General features: G+C 38.8%; 1 protein-coding gene across 1 annotated transcript in view; it reads right to left on the minus strand.

Annotated features, from left to right (window-relative positions):
- PIP5K1B (phosphatidylinositol-4-phosphate 5-kinase, type I, beta) overlaps positions 1-15,350 on the minus strand; it is a 59,425-nt gene extending 44,075 nt beyond the window's left edge. The window contains exons 1-2 of the mRNA XM_010008490.1: positions 15,282-15,350; positions 5,479-5,609 (exon numbers count right to left, since the gene is read on the minus strand). Coding sequence (XP_010006792.1) covers positions 5,479-5,609; positions 15,282-15,350 — 200 coding nt within the window. The remainder of the gene's footprint in view (positions 1-5,478; positions 5,610-15,281) is intronic.
- Positions 15,351-24,065: the final 8,715 nt, after the last annotated feature.

Raw genomic sequence — 24,065 nt, forward strand, 5'->3', positions numbered from 1 at the left:
CCGCTCTTTTACAATACATCAAAATGTGTTTAAACCCTAACAAACTGTATGTATCCAATAAATATATACTCACAGATCAAGGAGTGCTTTGGGTGTATTTATTTCCTTTATTTCATTTCAGGGAAGAAACTGCTTCCTACATGTTGGAAGCAGATATCATGGCCACCTGTACAAACAGGTACGTGTTTGTTTCTTTCATACTGTGCAGTAAAGTCCAGAGGTCATACCCTTGTTTCTCACTACATGTTCTCCTATATTTGTGGTTACTACATGCTGTCCTAAGCAGTCCTCTGCAAGGCAGCTTTAAAATACAGCTGTGAATAGTAAATATCTTCAAAACAAGTCAAGCCAGCCATATGTATGTAACAGCTGAATACACAGACATTATTTCACAACCAATGGCGGATGACACCAAAGCAAAGGAGCTCAAGAGTACTTTAAAAAATAGCTTGTCTACATAACCACACAAATATCGAGGTTATCACAGGTTCACCAAGAATTTGACACTAGCACAAGTAGCTAAGACAAGTAATTAATAATGGATGTGCTTTTGTTCTTGTTGCCACAGTGTCCTCATTTTGAATACTATTTGTTTTGCAAACAGAAACTACTTCCTCCTATCTATGCTATCACTCTACTCACAAACCATAAAAAGTGTTTCAAAACTTAGCATCCTGTGCATCTCTGCAACTGAAGTATCAAAGAGCAGCAGCGTTTTATCAAAGGCTTCAGGCCACTTCCTTATCTTTCTTGTGGAACTGCCCAACTGGAAACAAATACAGCGGCCTAAGTCACACAAGAGCTAAGCACTAGTGTGAACATTGAGTACAATTCATGCTGAGCCTGCAGATCGTTCTTTTTTTACGAAGACACTACTTAGCCCATTATGCAACTTATGACACAATTTTGGTACAAAGGTATTACCAAGGACAAGTGTCAATTTTCCTCATTTTCCTCAATATTTCCCGAAAAACATATCAGAAAACAGTATACTTTAGTTTTAGGTGTAGGTTTAAGCCCAGACTGGTTAAAATAGACCCAGGGTTTTACTTTTGTTAGTATTTTTTACTACATATTTGGTCTGCAATTCAAATACGACCATAATACAATGTTAAGCTTTTAATAAAAAATCGCAAAAAACACCAAATAATCTTTCTTTAGCATCACAATAAAGCAATTTGGAATTGAACCAGTTCACTGTACAGATGACTGTAGGGTGCATACAGCTCAACAGCATCTAACAGACTTTTTAGTTAACTTAGAAATCATAGTAAGTGTTCTCAATACACAGGGTCTAGACCCTGAAAATAAAGAGCAAGGGAAGTGCACAAGACTGATCAACAGCTTGCTGCAAAAAGATCACACGCACAGCTGTGCTTAGCAGCAACCTCCATATAAGAAAACAAAGATGGAGCCTGTAACATAGTGCCTTGCTTCAAATGCTCCGTATTTCTGAAGCTGCAAATGGCAGACTACATAAACTTAGCTGACTGAATAGAGCAGCTCCAGTTTGGCTTGTCAGGCCTCATAAAAAGTATCTGCTTACTTAGTACATGCCTGCTGGAAATGCTTGAGCAAGATGCCCACATTTCCACCTCACAGGCAGTTGCATGGCCTCACAGCTAAGCAACTAGCTTGAGCCACCCCTACTGACACAGCTAGGCTTATTAACTCAGAAATGATCCTTTCTGACCATGTTCACATCACTTGGAGCCAGCTCTACACTGGAATCAAACAGCTATTGAAACATTTCACAAATTACTGATTTAGAGACAAAATGTACCACCAAGATATTACCTGGTTCCAACCAAGAAAGTCCAAGACACAGTGGATAATTCAGGAAGGGGAGAATATGCTCCACACAGCTGAACCCTAGGACAGAGCGTGGATAGCACAGGCAGGATGCTCAACCTTCTCACTGAACCCTTCAGCCACTTCTGGAGTACTGCAGTACCAGCACCAGGTAAGTGACTCTGTGGCTGCATTTCCAAAGCAGTGTTTAAAAGCAAGAAGGCAGGTTACTTGGAGTATTCCCCCCTGCAGTTTTATCCTATTCAGGAAGCTGGTGGAGACTTCAGGCACTATCTTCAGAATAAACTGGGTCACCAGAGACTGCATTTGTTTCTCAGCCCAAAAGAGCACATTTGCATAGTGCCATTCAAACTCAATCTGGATGGCAGTTTTCAATGAACTCCTTTATAATACCCCTAATAATGCCTCAGTTCCCAAAAGCACCATGTTATAAACTCCTGGCCAGCCTGAAGAAAAAGGTATGAAGGAGATGCCACACCGTGAAGCTGAAAGCAACAAAAACACTTTTCTACTTCCTCCACCGGTACAATGTACAAATGAAAGCAAGCACCTTTGCAATTCAAATCCACCCCCTATGCTTCACTCAAAGTCAGTTCCTGAAATGAACACTTACATGAATCTGGGCTAAAACTCTGACCAATTTACCCAGTTACAAAATCACTTGCTAACAGGCATAACCTGAAATCCATGGAGTTATTCACTGCCACAGTAAGCAAGGCAGTTACATTCAAGACTGAACTGACCATTTTTTTTTTCCCCTGGTTTTCTTCTTCCTCCTTCATGAATCCTGAACAGTGCTGGAAGTGTTTTGCTCTGGTTACTGAAGCTGAGGTACAGGTGGTGCTGAGGTGTACTTCAGGGGCTGACAGATACACAGAGACTACTTATCTTCTGCAACTGATAAAATCTGTAAACGGCTGTTGGCTATTTTCCCCTAACAGTAAAAGGGCACAGATAACGCTGTTTTGCTTGCTGGCATACAGGCTGCTGTTTCATAGCATTTCTACTGGCTCACATCTATTTTATCACTACCACCATAACAGCGCTTGTGTTGCTGTGAAAGCAGCAGGTGTGCCTGTGACTGCAAAAGACCTGTCCTCTCACCTTGCTGCCAGACCTGGATGAGGAGAGGTGGAGGCAGGGAAAACGTGAGAGGAGGTAGAACAGGACAGCTTGCAAAAAAGGAAACTGCTGTGAATCAGCTACAGCGAAGAGGAAGCTCAGCTGAATTATGTGTACTCAAAACACATGGAAAAATTCTGGGCCTGGCTTGATAAGCTACCTGCTACACTTGCTCCACTGACAGGTTATCCTCCAGCTGTAGACATGTGGCAAAAAAATTTCTTAACCTCAGCTTGCTCCAGGGTGCTTCCAGGTAGAGGTCAGATAACTGGATTTGCTGGTGTAACTCATTTCAATTAATTGCTTTCAACACAGACCAGTGCAAAGGGGAGGGAAAGTCAACTAAATAATGATTTCTAACGATACTGCCTCTCCCAGGAAAAAGTGAAGAGTACCATAAGTGCACCTTGGGAGCACAGCCTTACCTTGAAAACACATGTGACCTTAGCTTTTTATGTTCCAGTAGGGTAACAAAGCTACCTATAGATCCAGGAGCAATTTATATAATGCCATAATGAAAAACTCAATGTCCCAACACTCTCAACCAGTAGGAAATAACTTTGTATCATTATGTGCTATCCTAAACTATTACAATTTCTGCAAACTGATACCACTTCTGATTGAAATAATTTTAGATGAATGAACGCACATTAAGACATAGGAAGGACTTGAAATTTGACAGTTCTATGCATAATCATAAGAAATGAAGTGTCATGCTGCTCTTGCAATTACTTTCATTTGTCTAATTTTCTTAATATTTATTTATAGGAAACTGACCAGAAAGATGCTACTAAAGCTCTTAGAATAAATTCTATGTTAGTGCACACAGGGTATTCCTTCTACCTTTGTTTGCTTTTTAAGGCAGCAGGGATGTCCCTCAGCTCCACCTTAAAACCAACAGAAAACAGAGAAACCTCATTTCCAAGTGTACAAGCATGTAAGTTTCATAGGAGAGAAGACATATGCAATATCACGGACTGCAAACCATTTCATTTTAATAGCTTCTTTGCTATTATGGTAAGAAAGAGATTGGAAATTTTTTTCCAAACTGTGTTATGTAATAAAACACTTTCAGCATGTGTGTTTCATTTAATTTCCATGAACAACAAAGCTGGTACCACAGCTAAACAAATTATTGAAGCCTGCATCACTGCCACATTTCACAACTAGGATGGCTTACACTCTCTCACTCCGTTTTTCAGCCCAGTAAAAACTTTGCTACATGACATGCAAATTTCTCAGCTGTAATTTGGATTTTTTTTCAACAAAATTTTGTGATTCCAGTGTATGAAAACACATGCACATAATTAACTTCCCTGTATTTACCTAATCTATGACAGGAAGACTACACAGCTGTGCACAAACCCTGCAGCTAATATCAGGACAAGGATACAAATATTCTCAATTATTAGGAACTAAATACCGTAATGTAAAAGCTACATTTCACATAAGAAATATTTTTTCTTCCGCTTAAAGAATATGCCAGAACAGATGAAAAGAGAAGTTGAATCAAGCAAATTTACATGAGGAGATATCAACTTGTGCCTGCAATTATTTTGCACATTGTCAGTTTAACACTACATTGTCATTTTAGCTTTTTTTTCATGACATCAGTAATTTTAAGGATTGTGAATTATGAGAAACAGTTTATGAAGAGGCATTAAAACTACACATGAAGAAAATTTTGAAAACCCACAGAAGGCATTCCCAAATGCAGAGAGTACTGCATACACAGCATGTTCTTACAGAAATGGTGGACACTACTGGTACTTAGCACTTCTAAGAACATAGAAAACACTGAACAGAGCAAGTAATCCTGATTTTGAAATACATTTTTACTAAACCTTCTTTGTCCATATGTAACTTGAAAAAAATTAACCAGTACTGTACGTGAGCTTCTGAAGACCCCAAATTAGTATGACCTTTATTTTTCTTATCAGCTTAACTGTATTCTTACAAATTCTACACCATTAACACAGCAGTGACAGAGGTGGAGGTGGCTAAATGCAAAGCAGTAATGGTGCACAACCTGCAGTCAGCTAGTAAGAGCTGAGCCTCATCACAGGCTAAAGTCATGGTTAAAATTTTATAATGCAGTGTAAATTCTTGCATTTCTCTTAACACTGCAGGACTTCAATTTTCATAAATGTTGATGACATCTAAACAAAGTAGCAAGTATTATTATCAGTTTTTAAAAACTAAACTACGTATGTGAATGTCAAACATAACACTTCATTGCATATGGAGCCACAAATCACTTCCAATTTTAATTACCAGCTTCTTGAAATTGAAAGTGTCACAATTACTTTCCTTCTCCAGAAGAGACAAGTTTCAAATTTTAGCTGAAGTGTGATCTTTCCAGTTTACTCCCTGCTTTCACTTTCAATGGCAACATGGTGACAGAGCAATTTTCAAGTTCTCATACATTAAATTTACTCTAACCCCATTTTGTTAGAACTGGAAAACAATCCTTGTTTGTAATATCTAGTTAAGACTTTAATTATGAAATTACATTAAAAAATAATTGAATTTACTTGTCCTTACCTTGGCAGAAAGACACTTTCCACTACATAGAAGTCTTGCATTAGAACATCTCTGTCTGGTTTTGATGTAAGGTTTCCTACTGTGTATCCTATTCCCAGCTGGATAGCACCTTTAATAGCTGAGGATGTAGTCTGCGTAGAAAGTAAGAAATCAAGCATCAGTTTGGAAAAAATAGGTTTCTGTTATCAGTAACATTATATGCTAAACTCTTAATAATTTTCATAATAACAATGCCATATCATTTTTACCTCCTAGACCTCAGAGAGATTACTACTTTTAAGTTAAAAGATTTAGAAGAAACACATCCCAACTACTTCAGATTATCTTCTGGAAAAAACAGTCAGAAATTCCAGGCAATTGCACACACATGCCAAGGCATCATAATACAGGCAGATGGTTTAAATGCAAGTTTTGGATACAAATACATGTATTAAGTTCTGCTTAACGGTCAATACAAGAGGTGCATTAACTGGGGGGAATACAGAGAGAAACTGAAGTGGTGAGGAAGAAAAATCTCTGTATAAAAATCTATATGCAGAGAGTGAAATGTCTTAAATTCAACAAACAGGGCTTGCAAGGGTGAAAACGGTTCAGAACGATAGCGCGAAATTGTGATACTGTATTTAGGTAAATTGAGATCATCTCTGAAACTTCCTCATGCTGTCTAGACAAACCTGCTGGATGAACAAAAAAACGGCAGACCTGTGTCAAAATAAGAAATTAGCATTCTTTCACCAGTTTGAAGATACTATTTTGGTTCCTGTTTTTAGGTTTCACCTCCCACCCACCAAAGAAACAAGACTGTCTCAGTGGAAGCAAAGAACAACAGAAGTTTCACAATCAGAATAACTTCAGCACTTAAATAAGAACATTTCAGGAGTGGCAATGACATTAAAAAAGGGCTCAAAAGTAGACAAAACTACTCTTGTTATAGCTCTCAAAACAGCATATGCTAGATTGCTTATTTTTAGGAAAGACAGATGTGTAGCTCCTAAATAATTCTGCTTGCACACCAAGCAGAACTTGTACTTGTGTAACAGTTCAGAACAGAAAATTTAGTGGGAACAAACACCACCACCATTCTTAGACTGGTACTTTGACTACTGAAAAGATTTGGCTTTGTGTTGTAAGAAGATTCACGTTCTTCTTTCCTTGAAAGGCCTCTATTCATGAATTATTATCGCCCAACAAAAGCCATAATTATGTAACTTTGATTAAACCCGTACACATACAAATAGGCCTTCTGCTTCATAGCTGGATGACCACCCAGTTCACTGCCACAGTAAGGGACTGTGGAAGAGCAGCAGATACCACACAGCACTGTATTTTATTAACAAGAGAGGATAAAGCCATTACAAAAAGGCAAATAACCTGGCAATGTGATTTCAAGAGGATAAATCTGGATCACCTTTCAAGCTCACAAACAGTCTCTGTAAGATTTCTGCAATTTTGAAAGAAAACTACAGCCTCTGAAGTGTAGAATGTAAGGCTTTTTACTGGTACAGTGCAGATCCCACACATACTATTACCTTCCTGTTGATTTCCACTTCTATTCAAGAGTGCCATTAGTAATCACCCATCTTTTCTGCAGAAATCACGGCAATGGGTTTAACAGAAAGTCAATGTTATGAAGTAACACAGGATACTTTACAAAGTGTTTTGAAACAAACTGGTAGCAGTTACAGCACGCTGAAGGCAATTGCTGGCCTCAAAGTCAATGATTTGTGAAGAACTGTTAAAAGTTAACCCCACTGAGGGCTGGTCACCCAATATTGACTTAGCAAATGAAGTTTTTCTTCTCACAAGTCTTAAAATGAAAATAAACCCAACTGTGAAATTCATATCAATACAAACACTTGTTTTCGCCTAACTTCTTTATTATTATTATTTCGTGATCATTAACAGAATCCAAGGAAGAGAGAAACAAGTTGCTCCTCAAGCCTTGATTAAACCATTTTAAGATTATAAAAGTATATTTATTGGAATCTACAAATGCAAATTGAAAAACTTATCTTTCGTGCATTCTTCCTTACTCAGACACTCTTGTAATGCCCATTAAGGCTGCAAAATCTAGTTTCAAACCTAAGCCTCTTATTTCTTTCAATTCCTCTTGAATACTCTCCTGCTGCAGAACAAGCAATAAAAACTGATTATTTTCCGTGCCACAAGTTCTCTTTTAGAGACTGAAATAATTTTTTTTTCCTATTAGCCTCATGTCATGGTTTAAAAAGTGGCCCTGAGTCCATATATCAGCTGCAATTGTACAGCTGACAGTCTATGGTGCCTGTACTCTTGAATATTTTAATCTATTATCAACACCTTCTGAAGCTCCAAGAAATGAATGAGACTAATTAGCAGGATAAACAACTTCAGCTAATGAATTTTAGATTAGGAAACTACTTGCATTTGTAGCAAATGGTGCACACTGTGACAACTGCCTTTGCTACCAGAAAGGGCACAAGAGAGGAAAAGCACCATTGCTCCTTTGCTGATTAGGGTATTACTGTCTGCTTTGGTGGTTTTTTGTACTGACAAAGATGACAAAAACCCATTAAAATGTTGCCAGTTTCAGACTAAACTACTTTTTATTGGCTCTGATATTTTGGTTGCTAATGTGCCAGGCCAGGATGTGTCCTTATTGGCAACAACCTCCTCAAAATGAATGTCTCATCACCTCCTGAACACAGCTCAATGTACAGTAAATTTATGCTAGCTCAATGCTTTCTGCCATATGGCAAGCATGCTCTGGACATGGTAGTGGGACCACTGGATTTCTCTCCAAAGCAAGACTAATACAAATTCAGGTTTAACTGTACCTTATGTAGATAATGACAAAGAAAGCACCAAAAGTATAAGGTTAATTAAAACACCTACAGCCATGCAAACTGAGAAAATGCTCATTCTCTGTACTACTGCCCCAGAGTGCCAGTATTGCACCAGCTGCTACTTAAAAGGGAGAAGAGTAGCTAAAGGAAAAGTTGCATGACAGGAAACAGTGTAACGGGGATAAAGTGCTCCAGAACTTCCACAAGTTCTAAACTGTTGAGAGAAAAAGTATCCCAGATAGACTCTGCTAGACTCAGCTTCAAACCGAACACAAACAAGATTACCCTTCCCTCTTTAGATTGCACTGTATTCAAGTACTAGATTAGAGCAAATAATATGGGGATTTACTGTAATGACTTTGTTATTTTCACCTCAAGCTACAAAATTCTTTCTCTGCATCTCATGTAATGCTTAGACAATTCACCTTTAGCATTCTCACACTTTGTATTTCAGTCAGTTTACCTTGCTGTCCATAATATGAATGTATTCAAAATGAAACACCATTCTTCCTCCTGTCTACTGCTTCTCTACAGTTTTATCCCTGCATATAAAAGCTTGAATTGTGTTCATTCTTATGAAACACACCTTTGCCCCTTTTTGTCAGAAGTAACTATATATTTTCTCTAATATTTGCTGTACGGCATTGCTAAAAAGCCTGTAGAGATAAAAACCATATGCAGAGTCATAAAGCATAACAACAGATTACAGGATGAAAACAGAATACAATACAGAACACAAGTATATGGAATCTCTGGATCACTAATAAATATTCTGGCACTAAATGTGCTGTCTCGTGAATGTCTCCTGTTGTCTACAGATAGGTCTTCCACTTGCTCTACATCACTCCAAGCTGAAATCCTTTTTCAGAGTAGCAAAATAAAAGAGAACTTAAATCCTTTCAATCCTACAGTATACTATGCTGTACTGAGAAAGCATATTATATATTGTTCAGTAATTATTTCCATTAGAGTGTCATGTTTGTAAATGGCTGGCAAACCTAACTAACCATTGATGTGATGGTAAAGAATAGGTTCTAAGTATATGGTGCACAAAGACTTCGGATATGGTAAATAGGTTTATTATTTTAAACAAGTTCTCTTGTTTTTTCTCCATATTTGTACATGACTGCTAATGACAAAAAAATCATTTAACAAACAAACCATGAGCAGAGAGGAACTGAGTGGGATGCAGGTATAGAAGTTCCACTCAACTCTCATTCATTAAGTTACTTTCACACTCTTAATTCTTTAATTGTTCTTTTCTAAGTTTTTATGCATTCCCCACAAGCTGCTCATGTAAAATACAACTCTTAACATTCTTGCCTACTTTACGTGCGACATCCTAGGGATATTTTTTAGGACTGTGTGGATGTAAACTTTGTCCTTGTTTATCTGTTCTCCCTTTTCATAACTCATTTTATCACAGCTGAAGTTTGGCCTTGGAACTTCCTGGGGCAAAGATGATGAGTCTTCCAGAAGACACCTGCCTTATTGCAGGTGCTATAAAGCAATGAAAAAAATAAACTCTCCTGTAGCAAATCAACCTCATCACCCCTCTGCAAGGCAAGATGATATGATGCTTGCTTTCTTCCACTGTCTGTACTACTGTCAAAGAGGTTTGAAAATCTGCCTATTGAAATGCAGAGATACCTAGTTATCACAGTTTTGAGCAAGAGATTGGGAGAAAACTGCATCTGAGCAGAAGCTACCTCTGATTAACACTGCTTTGCAGCCATGCTTCCCACAACATAGCTGCCATTAATCCATTTCCTTACACTACCATCTGTGGAGAAGCCTGCTTTGCTCTCCATCAGCAGCCCCCTCTGTTGCTTGGTCAGACTGAATGAACTACATTGCTGCAGAATAGCTACATATAGACGACTTCCTTCAGCAAAGGATGTGTGTCTTAGTGAAGTGTTAAAAAAAATAATAAAGTAAAATCCATTGGGTCTCACTTGAACAAAATTATTCAAACCACATGGGTTAGGCCAGATGTGAATTTTGTACTACAAATAAGCATTTGTTCTTCAGATATACTGGATACCTAAAGCACCAGAAGTCCCATGCAAACACAGTATTTCTAGACTCCTGAAAAGATACTAAACATTCATAAATTGTGTAAATCCTTATACCAAACCACCTGAAGGGAGTGCCTGCTGAAAAACAGTATGTATTCTTGAAGTAACATTTTAAAAGAGCCCTCTTTACATATTAGGAAGTTGACACTAGGCTCCAGAAGTTTGTACAGCTATTGCCTAGTTTGTTGCTTCTGCACTAAAGCCCTTCTTTCATCCTTTAGTGCTACTCTACCTCAGAATGCTTTCTGCAACTGCCATGTTTGAGCTGTCAATTTCCTTTTATATCAAGTCACAAATAGGGACATAAAAATAGTTACTAGAAAACTCCACTGACTGAACTAGTTTTACTCTTTCTCCACAACTTGTAACCACAGGTCACTACAGGCATGGTAACTCTTCACTCTTCCTTCAGCTCACTTTTTTCTCTATCAACTGTTTGCCCACCTGCTGCAGGTTATACTTCATGATGCTGAACTTCTGCCCATCACTCTCACCTCTGGATCTTGCTGCTGGGGGTGGCAGTGTACGGTGTGGGGGGAGGATGGGGCGAATGGCTATTACTAAGTTTTTCTTTCTTATAGCATACTATACTGAATGCTATATATATATAAATGCTAGATCATCAAACAAGTGCAACTGATAATACTGTGTTTTGTTGTGTTTGGGGTTTTTTTAACTCTTTATATAATTACTGTTCAAAGTTAGTGAAAGTAGTTTTCATGTAGTTCTTGGAAAATTTTAACTTTGTTAGAGTGGTTTCTCAGGAAACAGTTAAGATACCCACGCATTAGATCCTTCCAGCTCAACTGCTATCAGAATAACTTGACTCAAGCTAAATCTGATCTGTAAGTTTTCTTCTGCCAGGGAAGTGGACCACAACTTGACTATTATAGGAAACTCAAGACATGCAGATTTAATTAATTCAGATAAAGATTTTACCTACCTCTATTTTAGCTGGGCTGACCAAAATAATAAAGAAAATACTGGAAGACTCTAAAGTTCCAGAAATGCAACTGATAGGCCTACAGTCTACTTGCTATTCTGGAAAGCTTTATCCTAGATGAAGTCAAGGATGTTTTCTTGAAGGGAGTTCATTTTTTCCTGACTAAGGTGAACTCAAAAACAATGAAAGCCAATTGTTACTACAGATGTCTGTATTATGTGGATAGCTATTATAACTATTCTACATAGAATCATGTTTTATACATATTGCTACTGCACAGGAGAAGAGGTCAGAAATAAAACTTTTTTACTGTACTCAAGATTCCTTTTTCTGCCAGAATGAACAGGCAAATAACCCCTTTGGGAGCTCTCCCATGGCCAAACTATGCTAAAGTTACAGCAGAGAAAGAAGAACATTTTGAGGATTGCCCATTTTCACCAGTGAATGATTCACATGCTTTTTCTTTACACAGAGCTACAACTAATTTATCACAGCTAACTAGTCGTCAGACCCGAGGTGCACTAAATGAGAACATCAGCCTCAGCACTGCACACTCTGACAGTATGAACAGCATGCAGAAGTCAGAATTACAGAATGGAAGGGAGAAAAAACAAAGCGGAAGCAGATTATGGAGTCGTTAGTTCCCACTCGTTCTCCATTTGCTGTAGCAGCTGAGTCCCACACCACACAGTGCAACTGCAACTGTATGTCCTTTCAGCACTAGTCAGTCCAGTTACTGAATCATCCACTGCAGAGCCCCCAGAAATAAGGGGGAGGAAGGAAAAGAAAAATTCTCCACAAGGAAAAGAATGTGAAGGTTTTCTACATGCTCAAAGAAAAAAATGTTTTACTTTTTGTTGTTGTTGTTTTTTTTCAAATAGCTGTTAGAAATTGTTTGCTCTCTAATGGAAATGGGTTTTAGTAAGCTATTGTTCTCTGTATCAAAGGGACAAATTGTACTGGCTAAAATAAGCAGTTTCATTTACACTCAATAAAAAACACCTTTATCTCCAAGACAAAAAACCTAATTTTTTACAGTTGCATGAAACAGATTGATTAAGAAGAAAACCAGGTGTTTGAGATTATTTTCTCTGACTTTCCCCAGGTTTCTCTTACAAGATCATGCACAGCTCTTAATAAGGGATACTTACAATTCCAGACCAAGCAACTAAACCACTGTTTAATATATATTCCTCACTGGATGTGGCATAGGAAAAAAGCCTCCAAAGCCAAGATACTTTCAAATTTTCTCTAACAGGTCACTGGATTTTACATCACAAAGCAGATATTTTCTATGCACTTTTTCCATTTTTATGTAATTTTTTTGCACAGACATAAGCTTTGCAAGCTATTAAGAAAGATAAATGGACACAAGACATAATTAAGAAAAATGCAAACCTGTTTAAAACAAAAGGCCATTCTGCTTTTTAGATGAGACTGAGGATTGCTCTTCCTCACCCTCCACCCCCTCACAAGGAAAACATAACCTTTCAGCAGTGTAGTGTAAACACGTCCCTTATCCCTAGAGATGTCTTTTCTTTTGGTCATTACAGACAATCCAGTATGCATCTGACTATCATGTACTTTTTGCCACAAAGTGACTGCAGAATTGGAAGCACCAAAAGCCCTTTTTGAACTGCTGGGAGAAGACAGAGGCACACTGGCATTTTGCTTTGTGAGAAGACAGAAGACCCTAAAGAAGATTTCAAAGTTAAGACCAAACCGCACAGCTCATGACAGAGTTATTGAGTCCTCATGTGGAACCAATGTCACATTCCACTGTGACCACTCTAATCACATTTCAGAATTATCACTAGCATCCCCTTGAATTACCCACAGAACTCTTCTAATTTCTGTGCCTCTGGACTATGTGTGAGTCATTCACCAGGGGAGCTGGCTGTTCCCAAAGCAGCCCGTGACTCTGTGGGAAGCCCAGGCTGGAGCAGCTCCGGACCTCGTGGGAAGGACTCATGAAGGAGCAGTTTGTGGAGGACTCTCTCCCATGGGAGGGACCCCATGGGGAAGCAGGGAAGGACTGTAAGGAATCCTTCTTCCTGAGGAGGAAGGAGCAGCAGGAACCACCAGCCTGTGAACTGACTCTAAACCCCATCTCCATCCCCAGGTGCCACCTCAGGGAATGCGGGAGAGAAACAGGGAACAAAGTGATTTGGGCCCAGGAAGAAGGGAGGAGTGGCGGTAACATATGCATGGCCTGCTCTTTGAGTGTTTCATTAGTGTGAAATTAAACTATTATTCTTTCCCCAAGTTGAATCTGTTTTGCCCGGGACCTTAGCTAGTGAAGAACCCTCCTTGTCCTTTTTTTCAACCAATGAGCTTGTCATCCCAGTGTGTGTGGTTGCGTGGGGGGAGAAGCTGAGTGAGTGGCCACAGGGCTGGTTCTTTGTTGTCATGTTGGGCCCAAACCACGACATATAGATAAACTGTGGGGTCAAAATTTATTATTTTTTAAATTAACATCATCCCAAATAGTAGGAGCATAATGATAACATTTGATGACAACACTAATCTCTGTGGCATATTTAAGACAGCATCTTGCATACGAAACAACTGAGGGTGTAAGTATAAGAAAAGGAATTAAACTGGTATACAAGTACAGACAAGTACAGGTGGTTGATGGTTCAGGAAAAAAGGCAGAATTTTGAGATTACACTCATTGTGACCACCCAATGTAACATTTTTGTTAGATCTCATCAGAGGTGCATTTCTAGTAAAATACACAGAAGAAATTGTGCCATGGTGAGAAGTATTTACAAGGATTTCTGTACAATATTGTGAATTTACAGTTGGACAGGAACAGAGAAAGGCATGTAGGATGACTGGGGAACAGCAACTCACCTTTGGTGAGACTACCGTAAATTGTCTTTTCTAGTCTAGCAATATAAAATTGTAAAAGTGTTCATCTCAGGCACTGAACTTTTCTTCTTTCCTCACACAAAAATTTAGAATTCAGTATTTTAAGGTCATAAGCCTGAACGTAACCCAGCTTTGAAAGGAAAAACAGTGTTTTCTCAAATGGTTTTCTTAGAAATGAAAGGAGATAATCTGGCATGTTAATGTCACCCAGGTACTTTTCATATTTTCATATAGCTGACAACAAAAGGGATGGGAAAAGAAACAGTAACTTATTATTCTCCTCAACTTCACCAGCAGTGCTGTAGGTAACACTCATAACTTAAGAACTCTAACCCATTATGTTTAACCTTGCAGTGTAAGATTATGTGGATCTCTATGCTAAATTACAAAAAAAACCACCACTTGAGGTGATCTGTCAAGAAAGTTATCAAATCTGGTGGCTAACAACTTGGATGTGTAAAGATGTACAGGAAAATGTGCATTAATAGCTCCCCTTACTTATCAACAGTACTAGGTCAACCTAAGTAATGCTGGTACCTGAGAATCGGTGACAGAAAAACAAACTCACGACCTGCTACAATGTCTAAATGCTGCTACCACTCATACATGCTCCTACATTAAATATGTAGTAAATATATATTGTAAACAACACTTTTCCAAAAAACAAAGTAAATTAGAAGTGTACTGTTTGGCAAAGCACTGAGGAGGTGGGCAGGGTATATTTGTAGTCCAGATGAATTGCCTAAACATTCAAAGCTTTTGAGAACTTATTGTACTAAATGGCTGACAAGAGCATTTGTGCCCAGAGGTGTATCTGTTGCTAAGAGCAAAGAACTTCCATCAATCCAGCAACCCTGTATACTTCAAAGCTATACTGAAGAAACTTTCAAATAGTCAGCTCTGCAGTGGGTAGAAACGTCTTATGATTTCACAGACGAAATAAGTAGTTTAAAAAAAATTCATGGAATGTATTTTGTTCATTCCTGTACTTTATCAGTTCTGCAATATATTTCACTTCAAGCACGTCTGAATTACCAATATGAAGGAAAAACATGCAATGGAAATGCCATAAATCTGATTTACCTTTTTGTATGTTTTCTCTTCATTTGGTTTTCCAGCAATAACATCTCCATTTTCAGTAACAGACGACATCTAACAAAAGAAGCTTAAGTTATAAACAAAGTAGTTGCTTTAGAAAAGTAAGTGTTCAGCAAACATCTTACAATATGTTATCCATTTTTTTTTTCCTAAATTAAAACTTTTTAGAGGACAGCAAGTCACCAAGGTCAGTGATATTTCATGAGCATTCTTCTCCATTTAAATTACCTTAAGCTCACCTCTTTTTTTTGGTCACCTGCTTAAAACCATGTTCAGAGGGGCAGAAGGTGTTTTGTTTAATATCACCTCTTTCCCTCTTTATAGGGGCAGTTCAAAATGCACTGCATATTCTATTTTCCTACTGCATCCAAAATTCACTCTTCCTTTGAACTCACTGCTACTTCAGGAATATATTTTAGATGATTGTTACATGCTTCTCTCATAGAATCAGCAACATGCTTTAAGCATACAAACATGACACATATACCCCTTGCCCTTTTCATTTCTGATTAATAATTCTTCTGCTAACTTTATGCACATCTCTGAAACAGCTTAGGTCTAAGTCCAGGGTTCCCACACTTGGTCAGATATGTGATGCCATGAGAAGCAAAACAAAATCCCAGCTATGTGTAGGCCACCAACACATGTTCAGAAGGACCCAGATCTACCAGCTTAATATTAGTTCTTTACCAAAAGGTAGTGAATTCCATTACTATGATGGCGATGTAGTCTTCTGGATTATTAAAGAATTATTAACGAAAAAAAGGCCAGCAGTCACATTAGAAGTTAAAGGTCATGCTATCATTTTTCATCACCTTTTCTGTGTGGTTATTTCATCAACCTTCACATATCAACAGCGGCAGATCTCCTTTAAGTCACCTGTTAATTAACTTTTATTAATTTCTACGTTACTTGACCTGTAAACTCTTTAGGGAAGGGCAATGTCTATTTACTAGATGCTACGATAGTGGCAGAGTAGTTAACAGGTTACACTGCAATACAAAAGGATACAGTTTGGCAAACTGACTAGGCACAACACTTACTGGACCTTAGTGGAATTTTATTTTCTGTTGTTTTTCTCTTTTAATTTATAGCAACAACGCAATCCTCTTCCAAAGCAAATATATTTTTTCCTTGTGCTTCACACAGTCTCATAATCTTACAGTTTTAATAAAATAAAGCACACTCATGCAGACTTTGAAATTCTGATTTTCTAAGACAACATTTCCACAAATCCTCCTACAAAAATTAAATAAATAAATGAGGCAAATTGCTTTCTCTCCTCAATCACTGTTCAAGCACCTTACCAGTACTCAAAAGTACTTTTGGAAGTATTTTCCAGGCATACTAAAAGGACAGTACTGCTCCAGGCATGTGCCAAGTTTACAACTGATTCTTTTTCCAACACTACTATGCATGTCTGTTTGCAATGAAATCCTGCTCCTTAGCAGACTGTACAAGGTAAGGGACAGTGACAGGCAAAACTATGGGGCTTGTGAGCCAAATATTCAGTGGCATGTCTCAGGCATGCAAGGCTTTTGGCTGCACTGACACTGTATCTCATCTGAGGAGCTAGGAGGTAAAAGACACTGCATCTTACCATGGCTATAAGCCAGACTAGATCAAGCATAAACCACTAAGTTAGAGATCACTTGCTTTAGACACTCTAAGCGTGGGTGCTAAAGTGAAAGAAACAAAAAGCTACAAGGACGTGTTTTAAAAACATTCTAGATTTTGCCAACACTTTCACAAGGGAAGTATACATACCCTTATGAACAACAGGAAAAGTCATCTGGAGAGCAGAATAAAGATCAAGCCAATCATTGTTATTAATGTTTTCCAGACCTATTAAAAGAAAAATCTGTTACAAATACACCATCATGAATTTACATTTTGCAGAGTAGCTTTAGAATTCCTTTTTCTACTATTTTTCAGCCCCAGCAAGAATCCAGCTATGAGTGATGCTGTTCAAGAATCATCTCAAGTAATTCAGTTACTAATAGGTCATTTACTATACTTAGAAACTAGAATTACACAGGATAAAAATCACTGCAATCTAATTTTCCTTTGCCCTAGATATTTCACTACTGTAGCACCAGCAACCCTACAATAACACATTTATATAGAGCAGTGGACATACATGTTCTGGAGTGCTGGATAATCACATGCTCTCTTCCACAATAATTTTAGAAACTAAATACTAAACCTTAAAAAAGTGCCACTCACTTGGGATAGCCCATATTTTAATTCCACCAAATCCAACAAGATAAGCAACAACAGTGACAGTTTGGAGGACTGCACACCAAATAGTCATGGTTAACAAATAAACACATTTTGCAAGTTTTATGTAACGGTAGTTGCTAACAACAATTTCTGCAAGTAGTCTTGTCAAGGTAAGCTATTTCACAGTCAAAATGGTTTGACTAAACATATCAGCAAAATATTACATAATCACATATTATTTGATACCTCTTTGGAATTCTCTCTCTCTCTCCCATCTTCCAAATCCATTTTAACCTACGTAAGTAAACCTATTATTCAATTTAATATCTTTGCCACACCAGAAGAAAACAAATCTATTTTGTCTTTAATCAGTACAAATAGCATCTTATACGTAGCTAAAAATGTATTAAAGAAAAAATATCCCCAGGCCTCATTCACAGAATTTAATTTTCCAGGAATCTGAAAAATACACATAACACCTCTAGAAAACCTTTTCACAGGAGCTTTCAAAACTGAAAGAGAAGCAGAATATAAATTATACCTGAGTGAAAAAAACAAACAAAAACAACAAACAAAAAGGGACAACAAATAGCAACCTGGAACAAAAAAAGGCTTCATTAGAAAAACCTCTTCTAACATGACTGCATAATATCTTCCTGCTGCAGCTGGCTATATTCCTGATTGCAGCCTTCATGCAATTAATATATCTTAACCAGCAATTTCTTTACTTGCATGTGTACTAGCAAATACATCAAACTCTTAAGTTAAAGGCAACAACTCTGTTCTGATAACTGCGTGTCATTTATCTAGCTTGCCTATATTCACACATTTAATATTAGTTAACACTTATCCATGCCTGGAACCTTTTTAGTACATGACCAGAGACTTCTGTTAAAAAAGCTTTTGTAGGAAAAGAATTTTAATCACTAGTAAGAGGAAACTGTTCCCTAGGTAAAACCAACAAAACCCCTCAAATTGTTTTTTTCCCACACTCCCCCAAGAGAGTATTGACAAGATGTTCTACTAGTCCCCAAAATTTCCTAGTAAATGACCATGCATACTCAGCAGAACCCAAACATTAATGTGAACTTTGTTAATTAAGATGAAGCTGAAGGAAATACTCATGCCAGGTAAGGAATAAAATTCTGTTTTATTCCACATAGCAAGAGGAATTATTCAAAATCAGTCCGTTCATGTGAAAATACACCACAATGAAGGGAATTTTTTCCTGTCTATGCCAGTTTATTTTATTCCTCTAGGCATCTCAAATACAATTATTTCAGTTCATCACCTTTTGAGAAACAGAGCACACAGCTCTAATTTCTCTGGAGTTGTGTTAAACATCTTTCAAGATCTTTGCTGAGACAACAGTCTCCTATTCTATGCTAACAATTTTCTGCAAAGCAAGTATCACTGTATTTTCTCCCTGCTCTGCAGTTTCTGAGGTGGTAGAGGGTGCTTTCTCACACTCTTACGTTGTGCATAGCAGAGCTACTTTCTCAGTTCTGCTGAAGTTTAACAGTGCAAGGATAGGTCACAATTTACAGTCTTGGACACAATTCTAGGCTAAACTACAACTATTTATTTATTACAGTAACTACCGTAATTAAAGCACAGTATCTCTGCATCTATCTAGCCAAGGGCAGGCTCACAGTAAGGTGAGGTGGGCATAGGAGGTGAGAACAGAGGAGGAAAACATTTCGTCTCAAAAATATTGCAGGTATTCCCTGGAAGACTGGGCTATACACATCTTCTATTAGTGTCTTAGATGACACAGATCCTACCTGATGACAAAAAAAGAGAAACACTGAAGTCCAGTAGAAATTTAAAGAGTATTTTCCCAAGTGTTCTTGAAGAGTCAACATTTTGGTCACGAGTCTTTAACTTGTAGCAAAAACTAGCATATGTTCAGCTCTTGGCACACATGTCAAAACCTTCAATTGCAACTTTCTGCTCAGAGTATCTCCTTAAATGCAGACTTTAAAGTATCACACCTACTCAATACATGTTTCAATATTTAAACAAAAAAAACAACAACAAAACAACAAAAAAATCCACATTTTAATTTTTAGTTTCTCACACTGGAATTTTTTAATCGCATGCTTCTTAACTAACACAAATGCAACTTCCACAATTCAGGGGAAAAAAGTGTCATATGCATTTTCCTCTAAAGCGACAGGACTGTCTTTAATTTCTCTGCCTAGCCAGAAGCCCTCTGTGTCAGCACTCCCTGCCCACCACGCAGCCACAGCTTTGAGAACTGAGGGGATAAACAGCACATGTGAGCTTCCTACCCAGCTTCTCTCTTTTGTTCTTGAATTTTTAATTGTGTTTTCCTTATACAGCAGAAATTCACCTCTTACTGACAGCGTAAGGCATTCATTTTCCCAGAGTGTAACTGTTTTTACACAACCTTAATGACTGAGGCCCAGCTCACAGAAACAGATATTGGTACTAACACCTGAATGGTTCGTCAGCGCAATTTCAGAACCCAGAGCCACAATAGCACAAGTTACAGCTACATATTTTATTTTCTGTAAAAAAATCACATTCTTTGTTTTGAAAATAATCTGCTGTGAATTTTCAGATGGAAACTTGCTTACAACAATGGAAATAACACCAAAAATTTATTAAAGAAATCAAAGTTCTGAAGTCTTTAGAAACATAGCATTACTGTGCTGCTCCAACAAAACACATCCCTTCACATTTCCGAGTTCTGTATTTTTAAAATTCTGCATCTCACATATAACTTAAAAGCCCTCTAGGAAGGGGTGGTTGTGGTTTTTTTCTACCCCTCCATGAACTTTCAAATTTAAAGCTTCCTTGTGAGAGTCTTAAATCTGTCTTAGTCCTCTACTGCCTATTAGCCTATTTAACATCTACTGTTAATTGCTGTGTCCTCTGCTCTTCCCTAAGTGCTGAAGATCTCTAATGTCTTTCCTAACACCCACTGTTCAAGCAGGGAAAAGCTTCTACTGCATCATAGATGGTGTTCATGTATTAAGAACTATGGGACTTTTCCAAATCACTGATCCCAGACCAGCAATCAGAAAGAACAAACATTTGATTCCTGACATAACTGACGTCACATGGTGTATTTTGCAGGAACTGCTACAGGCCCTCCTTTTATAAAGTGAAATGGCCTCATTCATTTCTCATTATGTAGTAACAGATAGAAAGTGTATGAAGCAGAAAAGCGTATTTGTACAGAGCCAAAGACGACTTCTCAATTCCTACTTACGTTTTCAGGATTGAGATTTCCTGTGCCAACAACAGTAACTTTTAGAAGACTAGCAGTCTTACTGTAAAGCCAATGCAGTTACAAATGAATAAAAATTATCAAAATGGGGTTTTCTTTGAAACAAGTGAAAGAAAGAAACATCTACACACTATATACAACTGCACGTAATAGAAGAATATATAAGATAATGTAGCTTCACAGTGAAGAGCACAGATAAAAGACACTGCAGACTCCAGAATTGGAGATCTGCTCCATTACTTTGGCAACTTTGATATGGCAATGGTCCTAATATTACTAAGACATATCAGACACTGAACTTTGAGATAACACCACCATATAATTAATACTGTCCAACAAAATGCTGCAGCATGTTGGGACAAATAGCTGATTAAAAAAGGAAACAGCACAAAGGGAAAATTCTTCTACATTTGGCTGTTACAGTATAGGCGAAGTTGAATGACCATAACATGGGGGTACCCATAACATGGTAATGATTTTTTGAAGGAAAGCAGGGCAAGCTGTGTCAGTAGGTAAGATCCAAGGGGCATGAAATCTCATACAAAGGGAAAAGGAGGTCAGAGGATGTGTTACTTATTTTCTGAAGGAATGACACAAATAGGAGTCCAAACAAACCCACCCAGCTGGGTGGGGAATATATGCAAAAGAGTAATTTGGTCAAACCAACAGCTTCAGTGATCGGAAACTCCAGAAAAAAAAAATCATACAAAAAATGGAAAATAGGTCAAATGGCTAAGGCTAAGTATAAAAAGCGTCAGTTCTCTACAGGCAACTTGTAAGAGAAACACCACGGGGAATTATTCAGCATATTAGCATGCAATCAGTCACAATAAAGTTTGCAGAAGGCTATGCTGTGGAAACACTGAGCTCACTGCTGGAGTGGATTATCACAATCTTCAAGTTCTTTTATGTTTTCTTAGCCTGGGTCCTGCAAGTAAAACTCTTGTAGACACAGCTTTTACTGAATGCTAAGATAAGCTTTTCAGCAGCCAGGTTATCTAAGAAATGCAAGTCTTTAAAGTCCCTGTTTTTGTCCCCATATAAGGATCTGCGAGGGTCAGTACCCTCCCCTCTCTGGAGCAACTGGCTGCCTCATGAAGCAGTGATCTAAACTGCTCAAAATGGCTGCTCCTCCTCCTCCCTGCCTTTCCCTTCTCCATGGACTGAACAACAACTACTAGGCCACGCTGAAGAAAAAGACTCTAAGGTGGGAACCCTGTGGTGAGACTGCAGCAAGGTCTTGGAATCTAACTGGACAATAGCTCAGAGGGAAAAGCGAAGAACCAACTCGGGACTTGGGATGACAATGTAACAAACTATATAAGAACAGGGATAGATGCCAACTGGTTTCTCCTTTTTGCTTTGGACTGCTTGGTTGCTGCTTCTCCTGTTGGCGTTGCCTTTACTTTCTTGCTGCTGACTGCTGAAGGGCTGCTTCTGGGCCTGTGGCTGGGACTGAGGCTGCTGCTGCCAAAGAGCTGGGGAAGAAGAACAGGAGAGGACGCTCCTTCCAAGGACACACCTTGCATCCCGTTGGAGGCAGAAGACAACTCAGGACCTCAACCTTCACAGCCCTGTCCTCACCTCTTGTGGTCCCACTACCATGCAGGTGAGACAGAGTGGCTGTGAAGACCAACATTCAGCAGACCCTCTCTGGAGTGTGGTAATGGACTTACCTTATAAACCCTCCTCCCTCCTTACCCGGCCAACACACACACATCTTGCAACCCCACTGAGGGGAAAAGTCAACGTCAGGCCTGTCCTCCATCACCTCCTCCCCTCCTCAATTCTCCTAAATTTCCCCACTTACAAGTATTGCTGGGTGGGAAACGTTCACTGTTGGAGTGTTACCCCAAGTTTCTTTTGTTATCTTATTGTTCTTTGCCCTCACTGAACCTCCCTTCCCTAAATTCTGTTAAATCCCTTAAATAAACCGTTCAATTCATAAACTTTAAATCAACTTTGTCTACCGTGGGTGTGGTGGGGGCTGGTTGTCCTTCCACCCTAACAGCTGACACTGCAGCTGGCACTGAGAACACCACCTGCAGACCAGCGGTCCCATTAAACTTCTCCAACAGGGAGAAAGAAGAGAGTCAGACTGCAACAGGACCCTTCTATATGGTTGCAATATGTAGCTTAAGAGTGGAAGAGACGACACTGAAGGACGTGATAGCCAATACTGGGGATTTTTGACAGATTAGACAACTGTTTTGAATGTAGTTGATACCATAATGAAGGAAGGGAAAGGACTGGAAATGCCGTCATGGTTCACAGAATCACAGCATCACAGGGTGGTCAGGGTTGGAAGGGACTTCTGAAGTTCACCTAGTCCAACCCCCCTGCCAGAGCACGATCACCACCAGCCTGGCCCCCTTTCTCCCCCAGCCCATGATGCTAGGCCTCCTGGTGGATCAACTGCAGGGACACCAGGGCACCCCTGGGTCTGGCCTTCAGCCTGTCCCGGGTTGGCTGGGTTGGGGGAAGGCTGGGGAGGGTTTGAGGTGTTTCCTGCCTCTCCCCAACCTGAGTGCCCGGTTTCACAGTATCATGCTCAAGCTGTGTATCTGCAATAATCTCAGTCGATCCAAGCTAGTGCTGCTATGACCCTGCCTTCTAACCAAGCACTCGCTAGCACCCTCACTACAGCACCAGTGCTCCTCAAGCCCCAGGAGAACTCACCAAGACAAACAAACAGGCTAACCTGCCAAGGAATAACAGGCAAAATGGAACTTTGTACCACGGCAAGCACAGCTTTTACATGGACTGCCCTGAGATCAGGAAGAAACCTGGAAGGGAACAAGAAATGCGATGCAACGCGTCAGACCTTTGGCCACTGTGAAACAGGAAATTGATTGTCTCAGTTGTTTCATTCATTCATTCTTTCACATAACCTCAAGAGTTTCAAGTCCACTTGTGACAAAACCAGGAAACAAGACTGAGAGATGGAAAGAAGTGTTAGCAGCAGTGCCCAATAGGCTGAGCAATAGCACCAGAACAAAGTTCAAAATTAACTTGGAGGAAAGCTCTACAGTAACACACAGCTGAGACTGGGTACTCAAATGTGTATTTAAGCAGCCACTTGGTTTTCAGGTGTCCAACTTGTATGAAAAATAAGGGCACTCAAGAATGGATATAGAAGACCAATGTAAGCACCAAATTTGAAAGTGCATGAAAAGAACTCCTAGTATTTTAAAAAGTTATGCTATTCTCTGACCTTCGGGCTGCTTAAATGTAAAGGTTACTTTTATTCTTATAAGGAACTGATACTTTCATTCTCTAAGTCAGCC

Source organism: Chaetura pelagica, unplaced genomic scaffold (assembly GCF_000747805.2).
Source record: "Chaetura pelagica isolate M959 unplaced genomic scaffold, ChaPel_1.0 scaffold232, whole genome shotgun sequence".
NCBI lineage: Eukaryota > Metazoa > Chordata > Aves > Apodiformes > Apodidae > Chaetura > Chaetura pelagica.